Genomic DNA, 11,883 nt, shown 5'->3' with positions numbered 1-11,883 from the left:
AGATGCATATTGCACATCTACTCGGACACGTTCCTGTGCCTTGATCTGCACCGACTTCATTCTAGTTTACTCAACATTTATAGTACATCCCAAACGTTCCTCGTCTCTGCAGTACTGCATTGTACTCACTTCAAGTACTTGAAAGGTACAAGCTGATCGTGGATGCTCGCTGTGCCGAGTTCACCAGACCTGCTGCCACTGTCACTGAAGTTCATCCACCCGGAACAAGGCTGCAGCACAGAGAAGATACATCAATGCACACACCTTTAAATACACAGTCACACAAGCAAACATCTGCAAACATTAAAATCTGTAAAAAAAACAAAAAAAGTCATTATTGTTTGGTATGAATCTTTGTCTTTGTTTACATTGTTGCTTTTGTACTTATCCAATGCATTTAAAATATTGTATACATTCTCTCCTTTTATGCACATGCAACTCTCCCACGAGTAACACACACACACACACACACACACACACACACACACTTGAATCAAATGTATAAATTAGAGCTGAAACAATAGCCAGTGTTTGCATGCATCAACCTTTAGTTACAGAATGTTCTCTGCAGTGTGTGCGTGGGTGTGTACAGGTGCGTTTGCATGCGTTTTCTGTGCATTCACATCTTATGGCTGCGTGTTAATGGGTGCAGGCATTCGTCCTACTTTTCTTCTTTCAATTTTGTTTTCCAAAGGGTGTGAGCCTCGTGTGTATTAATGTGAGAGAGGCACAGCATGTACATGCAATATTTGGTGGACGGTATAGCTTTTGTGTGCCTCTCTCTGTACAGTATGTATGTGTGAGTCTGCGAGTGTGAGTGTGTGTGTGTGTGTTCGTGTGCATGTTTGTTTCCAGCTCCCACCAGGTTGGGCTGCGTTGTACTGAGGGCTTCTTCCTGCTGCATCCATCTGCCTGAAACTATAAAAAAAAACAGCGCCGAGCTGTCACTGCACACAGCAGGTATGTAGTCACGATTAAACCAACATACGATGACACGATCGACCACCTGAGCGTCTCGTTAACGCGCTCTGTGCAGGAAAGAAAGGAAAAAGGTGGTGGCTGCCTGTTAGCTGGCATGCTAACTTAACTAGTTGTTTTCTTGTGCAATTTTTTTTTTAGCTAGTAATCGAGCTAGGTTAGCATCGTGTTGGAGCGTGGTGGTGGTGGGGGGGGGGCTTTTATGTTGTGCCAGGCACGTTGCCAGTTTCCATTCGACATCTTTTATTTTAGGTCACTGTTGACGCCCAGTTTGCGGGTAGAAACGTGGACATTTCGTGCAGATTTCGAGCTGAGCGGCTAATGTCAACAAGCTAACGCTAAGCTAACGTTAGCTCCGTCGCCGTTAACCTCTTGTTGCTGTGCAGCTAACGTTCGACCGGTCGGTAACCTAGTTACACGAGCTTAACGGCTTCTATTTCCTCACTCCTCGTGCGTCTTGTTTTTTTTTTTAACGGTTAAAATGATCTTTTTTGGGGGGTGTCGCGTTAACCGGACACCAGCTTGAGCAGAATAAGCCAACATAAACTGACCCGAGGAGCTGTTTGGGACTCGCGCACCTGCACGTGCATGTCATATGTGTCCAGCTAAAAGCAGGTGTTCCAGATGATGCACGCACGCGACTTAATTGATGGTTCATTAGCAGCTTCTCGGTTGTCACCTTCAGCCACAGCTGTGTGCCACTGTAAAGACCCAAAACTAAGAGAGCAAAGTGTGGTGATGATTAGCATTTAGGAGTATTTGTTTGATTCAGCAGTGTACCAAATGGAGAAAAACGTTCAACACTATTTCCCTGTTTGTCTTACCAGCAGTCCAAAACCCAAATGTGTTCAATTTGTAGTTGAGCAAAGCAAATAAGAAGCACATCCCAGCCTAGAATCTATGCTTCATAAATAACTAATTAATCAACTTTAAAAAATTGCTGATTATGTAGTTTTATGTTGATTGCTATAGCATTTAAAACAACTGTCTAGTGTTAACTCCCTGTCATTGTGATTTATTCCAGCAGGATTGTAACGGGGACAGTGAAGCTGGTGGAGACGTCCATCCCTCTCAGGGCATCAAAGGCAGCTCCTCACACACTTGAAGCCTCCACCGGACTCATGACTGTTTGAAGGAGACGCGGACCCACCGTGGCCCATGCACTGTACCCGTTTCCCTCCCTGTCCTCCTTATCCCTCAAGCTGACGCAAAACCCCAGACACCTACTCCCCCACCCCCATCCCCACCCCCACCCCCACCCCCACTCCCACCCGGTACCCAGCGACTCGCCGCCTCCCGCCATGGTGTCCGGCACCGAGACCGTGCACTACATCCACCTCCACAACTCCAGCCAGTCGGTGCTGGAGGCCCTGCGCACGCAGCGGCGCGAGGGCCTCTTCTGCGACGTGACCGTGCGGATACACGATGCGTCGCTACGCGCCCACGCCTGCGTCCTGGCGGCCGGCAGCCCCTTCTTCCAGGACAAGCTGCTGCTGGGTCACTCCGAAATCTCCGTGCCGCCGCTGGTGCCCGCCGAAACCGTGAAGCAGCTGGTGGATTTCATGTACAGCGGCTCGCTGGTGGTTCTGCAATCGCAGGCCCTCTGCATCCTCACTGCCGCCAGCATCCTGCAGATCAAGACGGTCATCGACGAGTGCACCCAGATCATCTCTCAGAGGAAGGCGGCGGCAACGGCGGCGGCGGCTGCAGCTGCAGCGGCTGCGGCGGCGGCGGCAGCGGCAGGAGGAGGGATGCTCGGAGGAGTTCTCCCAAAACAAGAAGAGCGCGGCGGGGGGAAAGGAAGAGAGAGCGGCGGCGGCGGGAGCTGTTCTATTGGTGCGAGTGGGGGTGGAGGTTACGCAAACTTCCCCAACTTCATGGCTGAATGCGGGTCTAGCAACATGGGAGGGGGGTTGGGTGGTGCCGGCGTCGGCGAGAGCGGCCCGGGCCCGATGGAGCAAGCCAACACCGTGAGTCTGATGGCGCTGGGCGACATGGTCCCCGGCTCCATGTGCGGCGGCGGCGGCGACGGTCTGGGCTCCGGGGCCGGCGCAATCCTCATGAAGCAGAACTCCAGCTGCACTCAGGACGTCCGGTACAAGCTCCGAGACCTGCTGGCACAGACGGCCAACGGGGCCGGCAACAGCAGCACGGGGAACCTCTCGGCGGGCTGCAGCTCCGGCGTGGGCAGCGTGGACAGCATCGGCAGGGACAGCCTCCGCGGCGGCGGCAGCGCCGCCGACCTCGCCGACGACCTGGTGGGGCTGGACCGGTACAGCGAGGAGGAGGACCTGGACGGGAGGGAGCGGGGGAGAGACGGCGAGAGAGACAGGGGGGCGAGCCACAGCCGCAAGCAGAGGCAGCCGCTAAGACTCCAGGTAGGAGGAGGGGGGGGGGATAAGGGGAAGGGTTGCCATGGTAACAGCTTTCAGGCATGCGGAGCTGCAGCGGTTTGCTTTCCTTTTTCTTTTTGCTGCTTTTTTCCCCTCTTCTCGCACTGCATTGGCGTATATATCGCTGAGATGTTTCTGAGAAGCTCTCGTCTGAACTTCGGCCGTAATATCTCCTCGCTGGCGTTCGATGGACTTCTGCGTATTGACTGTAGGTCACCAAACTTATCGGGCGCCTGCAGCCGGGTCGGTTTGATCCCATAGACCGGCCTTTTTAAGCTGCTGCTGCTGCTTTTTTCTTTACTACTTTATCAAATAAATTTGAAACCAAACAAATGTTCCCTGCAGGTGCTGGGAGGAGAAGGAGTGGTGGTGAAAGATGAAGGGGTTCAGGACCCAGATGGGTCCGTCTACACCTTGGAGGACCAGAGACGGGTCGGACAGGAGGGCTCCCAGGAATCCATGGCCGGCTTTGGGCAGGTGGGTTTAACTCGTAAAAGACTTCTTTAAACCGTTTAAAACAGTTTATCTCGCTTGCAGAAGGACACGATTCAGAGCATAAAACAAACAAGGTTGAGCCTCGATTTTAAGGTAACAAAGTAGCTGAAAAATGCTTCAGAAGGAAACTTTCAAAAATTACTTAATTGTGTAAAATGTACTCTCAGCATTTCTGTCACAAGTCCTGAAATAAGTAGGGGGGGAGAAGGGGGGAGAAGGGGGGGAGAAACACGGAGGAGTGGATTTATGCCGCAGCCTGCTGTACCCTGCAGACTACACAAGCAACATCTGCCACACAGTCAGAAGGATTCAGCTTTGCCTGTCAGTTCTCCCACAAAGTGCTGCAGTACGAGAATCCAGAGCGGAAGTGGAATAATCCACTCTTACGGTTAAGACGTTGTGTTCTTCGTGCGAGGCAAAGCGTCAACTCAACCTCGCCGCTGCTGCTTGAAATGATCTCGGCACAAACTCTGGGAAATAAATTAGCATCGCATTTGCTCTTCACAGCTGGAAGTGTTACAAATAAAAACACCGTTTGTGGGGCACCGATTTTATTTTATTTCCATTAATTTTGTGCCTTTACAAATAATTTAATTGTCTGTAATTTGACGCTCTGAATTCAAAGATTTTTCATGCTCAACTTGTTAGTGTTTGTCTTTAATGTGACTCTTCCACACACACACACTCGTAGTGTTTGTAAAGTTGGTCTTATCACGGATCGGGTCAGTACAAAAGGAAAACAAGGAGCAAATATAATTTTTACTGTGTTTTATGTTTTATTCGTTAAAACAGATCTTGGCATTAGTAATTTAATGATGTATTATAATCTGTTTAGAGGTATGTTAAACAGTTCATCATTTATCTGTAGTTTCTATTTAACATTAACGTGAAAGAATCTCCTTCAAACATCTGGATTTATTCAAGTTTCTCACCAACACTACATTTTACAGATGACATGTGAACTCATCACGATAACGTTATAACTTGTTCCTTCAGCCAGTACTCGGTTTCATTGAGCGGAGCCTGAAGGCATCATGATGTAGTGCTGGGCGGTATACCGGTTCAACCGGTATACCGGTATTAATTTCCCGTACGATATGAATTTTTCATATACCGTCATACCGGAGCACAGTCTATCAACAACTGTCAATCTTCAGCAGGTGGCAAAATACATTGTTCGCCGCGGCTTGCGTCACAGTCGGAGCTAGTTCTATTAACTGTATTGAGAGGGACCCTTGATCATGGTTCTAACTTTATAACACAACAATGAATAACCCACAACTAACGCTATTTAACAGGGCAAAACACCACGACACAACAGTTTGTGACACAGAAACATTTTGTAACACTAATAATTGTACATTTATATAATTTCACCGCCGAACTGCATGCTGGGTACAGCTCACTCGCCTGCTAGCGCAACAGTCTGCTAACAGCCGGGAGAGGCTCATCACATGCACAACGTTACATTAAAGAACAGAACAGATTGATGCAGGATGAACATAGACAGACCGGAGATGCACCGACAGAGTTTGACACATATGCAACGCTGATTACGTTTAATATGTGTGGCATTTGTAATAGATGTACGTTGGTACGTAGAGGGTGATAAGACGCTGTAACGGGAGGGACTTAGGACCCAGGGGAATGTAGGTGAAGGAAAGCGGAAGAGACGGAAGACACGCCACACGACGCCACACGAACAGCTGTTCACCGCTCGTCACGATCCTGCAGACCAGAGATTCTCAACTGGTGGGTCGCCGCGGACCTGTTTTCAGTGGGTTGCGGGCCTTTGCCTTATGCAGCGCACTCATTCACGCTCCTTTCCAGCATTTACGGCACTTGTTAAGGCGCTTGTTAAGCGGTGCAGGAAAAACGCCGACCAATGCGTTGTAAATCACGTCACGTGATGCAGTTTAGCCAATCAAATAAGGGTATTCTGAAACGTTTCCTTACTCTAGTGAGATGTACCCACACCGTGACACAGGGAGGAGAGACAAGGAAAGACATCATAGAGCAGATCTCATGAAAATGTATGTGTGAAAGTCAAATATCTCTGGTCGATTTTAACAATTGAAATTGCTGAAAAGACCGCATTCCTAAACGAGTGCTGCGAAAACATTGAAATAAAAGTGTTTCTCTTCCGCACACTTGGCCTTATGGTGAGGTGTATGCATTTGAAAATAATACCGTGATATACCGTGGTACCGCCAAAGTTATGCAAAATACCGTGATATACATTTTTGGTCATATCGCACAGCACTATCATGATGTAACGAAACGGAACCTTAGTCAGTTAGCCGTTAGCGGTGCTGCTAACGTTACTAGCGCTCCACCTGAGTTCAACACAGATTGGTTGTTTAGAATTTAACGTTATCAGAGATCGGCGAACAGAAAGCATAAATGCCGACGTCCTGATTTAATATTTTTACTGAATATCGGCTGAAACAAACCTTTTATTTCACACTGCGATGTAAATAATCCACGGTTCACATGCTTGCCGAACGCGATGGGGGGGATGCGTGGATCTCGATGTTTAGAAGTTAATGACATGCGGAAAGGTCGCATAACTCCGCCTCCTGCTGCCATCTGTCCGTCAAAATCTGATTGCCTTCTTTCAGTAGGAGCATCGGGGTTTGTTCGCAGGTCTGCCCACCTTTTCACGTAGATCGCTACCAGTCACAGCGTCACATTTTTACAAACGATTGTCGCTTTCCGAGTGAGCCGGGGCTCCGGCGGGCTCCTGCACGGGTCACAAGTACGGTGTAAGAAGAGGGGGAAAAAAGGGGGAAATGATAGCTTTATATTAGTACGATGAAGTGTCTTGATTTTATGGGGTTTTAATGCTGTCAATTAAACCAAATCAGACATTTTTCTTAGTTTTATTTTTGTGCTTTCCCCAGAAATTTGCACATCACTATTGTGATATCACATGTGTACCATACATGAGATTTTTTAATCCGTACTGGTTGAACTCCACCAGCCTAACGAGACAGGAGACGCGTCGGGACGTCCTGCTCCTTTACATTAGACGAGCTCCACCCTGCCGGTGCGTGTTCTCATGTGATCTCCACAGCCGTGAATCCGGTCGTACCTTTGATCACGCTGCTCGTTTGACAGTAATGTAGCTCGACCGGTCGGACCGCTCTGCGAGCGTTTATCTTTCCAATGTATGCTCGTGTAGGATTGGGGTTTTAAGGATGTGGTCTGAGACATATCTGCCCATGAGAGGAGACCCGGTGCAGAACTAAAGATGTGTGATGGATTTGTTTCTTTCTGCACAGAGACAGGCAGGATCTCCACCTATGGAGCCGGTAAGCATTCAAGACGAACTGAACCCGAGGAACAAAGGAAGCTAAAAACAGACTTTAAATGCACAGGGTTGTGTGCGTCTCCTCTCAGCAAGCGCTGAACTTTTCCGAGCTGAGAAATGTCTGCTGGGACCTTTTTTAATCGTGTGTGTGTGTGTGTGTGTGTGTGTGTGTGTGTGTGTGTGTGTGTGTGTGTGTGTGTGTGTGTGTGTGTGTGTGTGTGTGTGTGTGTGTGTGTGTGTGTGTGTGTGTGTGTGTGTGTGTGTGTGTGTGTGATGTTTCAGGATTTCTACGATGAGCAGGGTGTGTTTTCGGAGAGTTTCTGGCCCCAGAGCGAGCCTCCTCAGGCCATGGCTTTCAACCCCAGAGGAAGGGTCAACAAGCCTCTGACTCCGCCTCCGACCACGCAGTCCATCAACAACCAGGTCGGTGTGCTCAGTGGCTCCGTATCACGAGCGTATAACGCCGGGATTACATTTAAGCTGCGCTGCAATTACGAAATGTCAAAACAGCTCGTCAAAGTCAGCCCCAGAGTGTTACAGTTGGAAACAACAAACTATTCTTGGCACTGACACACTTCTCAATTGCTCTGTGTGCTCACTTTAAGGGTAGTTGACTTCTTAAAAACTGTCCTATTTATTTATTTTATTATTATTAGTATTTATTTATTCATTTTTTGTCTTTGTCAAGGATACGTGTGTTTATTGCGGGACAACATTCCAAGAAAATCTCTTAATTTGACTTTAAAATAAAGGACTTCAAGAATAAAAAATAAGTATAATTAAAGTCAGATCATTCTCCGGTATCTTGTTTTATCGTGCAAACAGAAAATAAGCAGTGATTGAATAGAACGCAGACCTTTCAGTTCATAACTTACATTAATTACTAAAGGATTACACATGTGGCGGGAGAACAAAAAGGATCAAACTGATGTCATCTGGAATGCTTTTAATTATATTCCCAACAAAGATCTAAAAAAAATACATTTGATTAAAAAAAATCTAAGAAGAATGTCTCATAAAAAAGTCTTTGCAAGAGTTGAAGGTAAATTGTCAAACGTACGGTGTTCCTTTTAAAATGTAACATTTTCTTTTATTTAAATAAAGAACTGTGTAAAAGCTTTCACAGAACAAGTACAAGCCGAACAAACAACAGTTCTCAAAGATATTCTATGACGATGAGTTACACGACGTAATAAAACTAAAACAACTTTACGACCGTTACAAAAAAAAAACGGTTCAAATGAATCAATAACATCGGAGGTTGAAATATCAGAAACAATCAAAACATTTGTTTCTATAGCTTTAAGGTTGTTAAGATGCAGATATGAAGGAATGACAGAAACACATTATGGGATGGCTTTTACCTCCAGGACACATTGACTGCATCACAAAGAAACAAGGCGTGTTGAGATGCGTTCTGAAAGACGTTCGTCTTACAGTCTTTGTGATGTGATGATGATACAGCGGTTACGCTTCAATGTATTGCGACGCTGTGAGCGCGCCGATACATTGCAACTTTTTGTAACTTTTAAAAAATCGTATTTTAGGAAAACTGTCATAGAGAGCACACCATGCACCAAGATCCATATGCAGAAATTAATAGAAAGTAATGATGCGATCAGAACCGGTACAGCACCGTGGAGCATTGCAGCGCTGCTTTGAGAGGGCACATACGCTGAGGTGGCACAAATCTCTGCCAATTAATTCAAAAGTGTTTTTAACGATCGATACAATGTCGCCTCGCATAATATCGCGATACTCGGGTGCATTAACATTGCTAATGGTTGTTCGCTGCTATTTTGCTGCTCTGGATATCGTATAGATTACTGTAGAGGGCCACACAGTGAGAGAACCTAAGCTTCAACTGGTCCTTTCCTTCAGAATATAGTTCTATCATAGTTACTGTGGATATAGAATATAAATACAACGCGGTATACGAAACAAAGGGCAAAGATCATTGGCTCATTATCACTTATGTTCTAGTAAAGAGAGATATTTCATTGTTTTTTCGTCCTCAGCTTCTCTTCCAGTACCCAGTGAGCCAATCGCAGCCGCCTCCTTTCTACGTGAGCGGGCCCATGGGTGGGATTGACAGCATGGCGGGGACCGAGCCCACTCAGCAGGCTCCGCCTCCGGCGCCGATGACCCCGGCCCCGCCTCCCTCCGCCTCCTCCGCAGGCCCCTCCCCTTCCTCCCAGGGATCCGAGACCTCGTTCGACTGCACGCACTGTGGCAAATCTTTACGTTCCAGGAAGAACTACAGCAAGCACATGTTCATCCACTCTGGTGAGACCAAATGTATTTAGTGCAAACAATGACTCGAGTGACATGAATGTCGCTAAATGTGATGCGAACGTGGTCGTTTTCAGCGACAAACCGACAGAGAATCTTCACCACCTCTACAGCTCTCTCGCTCTTTATTTCATTGTTTGGGTTTTACTCTCTGATCGCTGATCATTGATTATCAATATTGGCCGATTTAGTGTTTATAGTTAATCTTTATCTATTTATGTTGTCAAAAAACTGGATTTATTCAAATCAAACTACATTTTACGAGATTACATGTGAACACATCATTAACGTTATAATTTACCTCATTTTCAGAGCCTGAAGGCATCTTAATGTAACTGAAGTGAACCTCCGTTGGTTAGCCGTTAGCGGTGCTGCTAACGTTACTAGCTCTCCACACTGATTGGTTGTTTACAATGTAACATTATCAGAGACTAGAAACGCACAAATGATGTTCTGATCTCGTATTTTAATGAATATTTGCGGATAACGATCGTCAGTAAAACTTATCAGGACATCTGTAATAATCCCAATAACTGATTCAGATGAAGTGACTGCTTTGCTTTGTCTTCGTTCACACTTGTCCCTCCAGGTCAGAAACCTCATCAGTGCTCCATCTGCTGGCGCTCCTTCTCCCTGCGCGACTACCTCCTCAAACACATGGTGGTGCACACTGGCGTCAGGGCCTTCCAGTGCTCCATGTGCGGCAAGCGCTTCACCCAGAAAAGCTCGCTCAACGTGCACATGCGCACCCACCGGGCCGAGCGCACCTTCCAGTGCAACGTGTGCCAACGGGCCTTCACCCACCGCACCTTGCTGGAGCGCCACGCCCTGCAGCACGCCCACCACGCCCCACAGGGCCAAGGCCAGGGGCGTGTAGCCGACATGACCTCACCTAACAAGCACAGCCCTCCGGCTCTGGGAGGGCCCTCAGGTATGACTGGCGCGGCCGGCATGGTCGGCAGCATGGCCAACATGCCCAGCCACGGAGCTTCCTCCACCTAGAGAGGGGGGGAGAGGGGAGGGGGGGGGGGGGGGGGGGTACAGGGGGAGGTTAGTGAGCCCATTCCTTGAACCAACACTAATTCGGTCCTAACAGCCTTGTTGATCTTTTGTTCTGGTGGGTCCCCATTGTTTTGGCTTAACGACCCCTTCAATCAGGGTTCCTACAGTTTGACAATTATGTACATTTGAAAGGAGTTTTGGAATTGCACAAAAATCATAGAAACATCTTGTAAAAACAAACAAAAAGTTCCCTCTGAAGAAACCCATCTTAAGTAGGCGTAGTCACTTCCTGCGTTGTGACGTTTGTTGCCCTAACGAACAATCGCACAACTTCTTGAACAGCCATCCAAAATCCAGCCCAAAAGATCTCTTTGTTTGTTATTTTTTGGGTGACTTTTGTAATGGAGAATGTGTAGGAACTCTGTTTCAAAGACACCAGAGAGTCACCAAAGAGGTCAGGAATACTGAGCCGGTTTGGGAGTGGGCAAGGGGGGGGGGGGGTCGTAGGGTCTCTAGGTGGAGGTGAGGGTGGGCGAGGGGGATTATGGGAAATATGGAGATGCAAGTTAGGGAAAATAAGGGGAAGGAAGGGTGAGTGTGGAGGGGGAGGGGGGGTGCAGGGTCTCCTTCACTCTCAATTCATTTAATTCAAGTAAACATTTGGAGTTCGGTTCAGTTCTGCTGAGCGTCGCATCTAAAAGTGCACGAAATCAAATGTGTGAAAGTGGAAAGTTTGTTTACAACCCCCATGCTAATGTTGACGCTAACGTTAGCTTGTCTCGCGCAAAGTTCACGACTTTTAATGTCCTCAAATTGCGGTTCTTTTTCCACACTTACACAACTTCCTGTCTTGCAAGCCGGAGTCTTGGAAGTCGTGGTTTTTCACACTACATGACTGACCGGAGACACCGGGTCACACACTACCAACATCCTTTTATCCAGAAGCAAACGTCGAGCTTGTGCTGTTAGCTGACGAGGAGGGGAAAAAAATGATATAGTTCATCGTAGTTAAAACAAATGCTAATATCAACCTTTCGTGTGCAAAACAGGAAGGAAGTATTAAAGTAGTAAAACCAGCCCTTTGCTTGATTTTGATTGGTGTCTTAAACCTGCATTCTCTCTAATGGCCATCAGGGGGCAGTAAACGCAGTAAACATTGTAAACATGAGTTTATGGTCTCAATCTCTAGTTTCAAGTCTTCTTCAATACAGCATGATGTTCATTTAGTAAATGATGGTCCATTTAGAGTCAAACAGACCATAAAGCAGGGGATGCTTTAGGGGCGGGGCTACACAGTGATTGACAGGTCTCTACCAGAGACGTGTACGGCGTCTCTACGTCGCTCCTCCTCAGTCCAAATATAGTCACTTCCTGTTCACGGGTTGCAAAAAGCCAAGATGGCGACGGACA

The 11,883-nt window shown here is 47.2% G+C and overlaps 1 protein-coding gene across 2 annotated transcripts; it reads left to right on the top strand.

The window, feature by feature from the left end:
* Positions 1–859: 859 nt before the first annotated feature.
* Positions 860–10,473, top strand: zbtb45 (zinc finger and BTB domain containing 45; the record flags this gene model as incomplete). Of its 2 annotated transcripts, none has more annotated exons than XM_079159869.1 (6): positions 860–960; positions 2,006–3,356; positions 3,717–3,848; positions 7,462–7,602; positions 9,198–9,465; positions 10,061–10,473. In XM_079159869.1, the coding sequence occupies exons 2-6, from the start codon at positions 2,280–2,282 to the stop codon at positions 10,471–10,473; spliced, it is 2,031 nt and encodes a 676-aa protein (XP_079015995.1). In that variant the 5' UTR covers positions 860–960; positions 2,006–2,279. The 2 variants fall into 2 exon arrangements, with proteins under 2 accessions (XP_079015995.1, XP_079015994.1); XM_079159868.1 differs by having other exon boundaries at positions 872–960; positions 2,003–3,356.
* Positions 10,474–11,883: the final 1,410 nt, after the last annotated feature.

This window comes from Pholis gunnellus (assembly GCF_910591455.1).
Source record: "Pholis gunnellus genome assembly, chromosome: 5".
NCBI lineage: Eukaryota > Metazoa > Chordata > Actinopteri > Perciformes > Pholidae > Pholis > Pholis gunnellus.
Note: the sequence above shows the minus strand (reverse complement) of the source record. Positions and strands in the feature narration are given on the sequence as shown.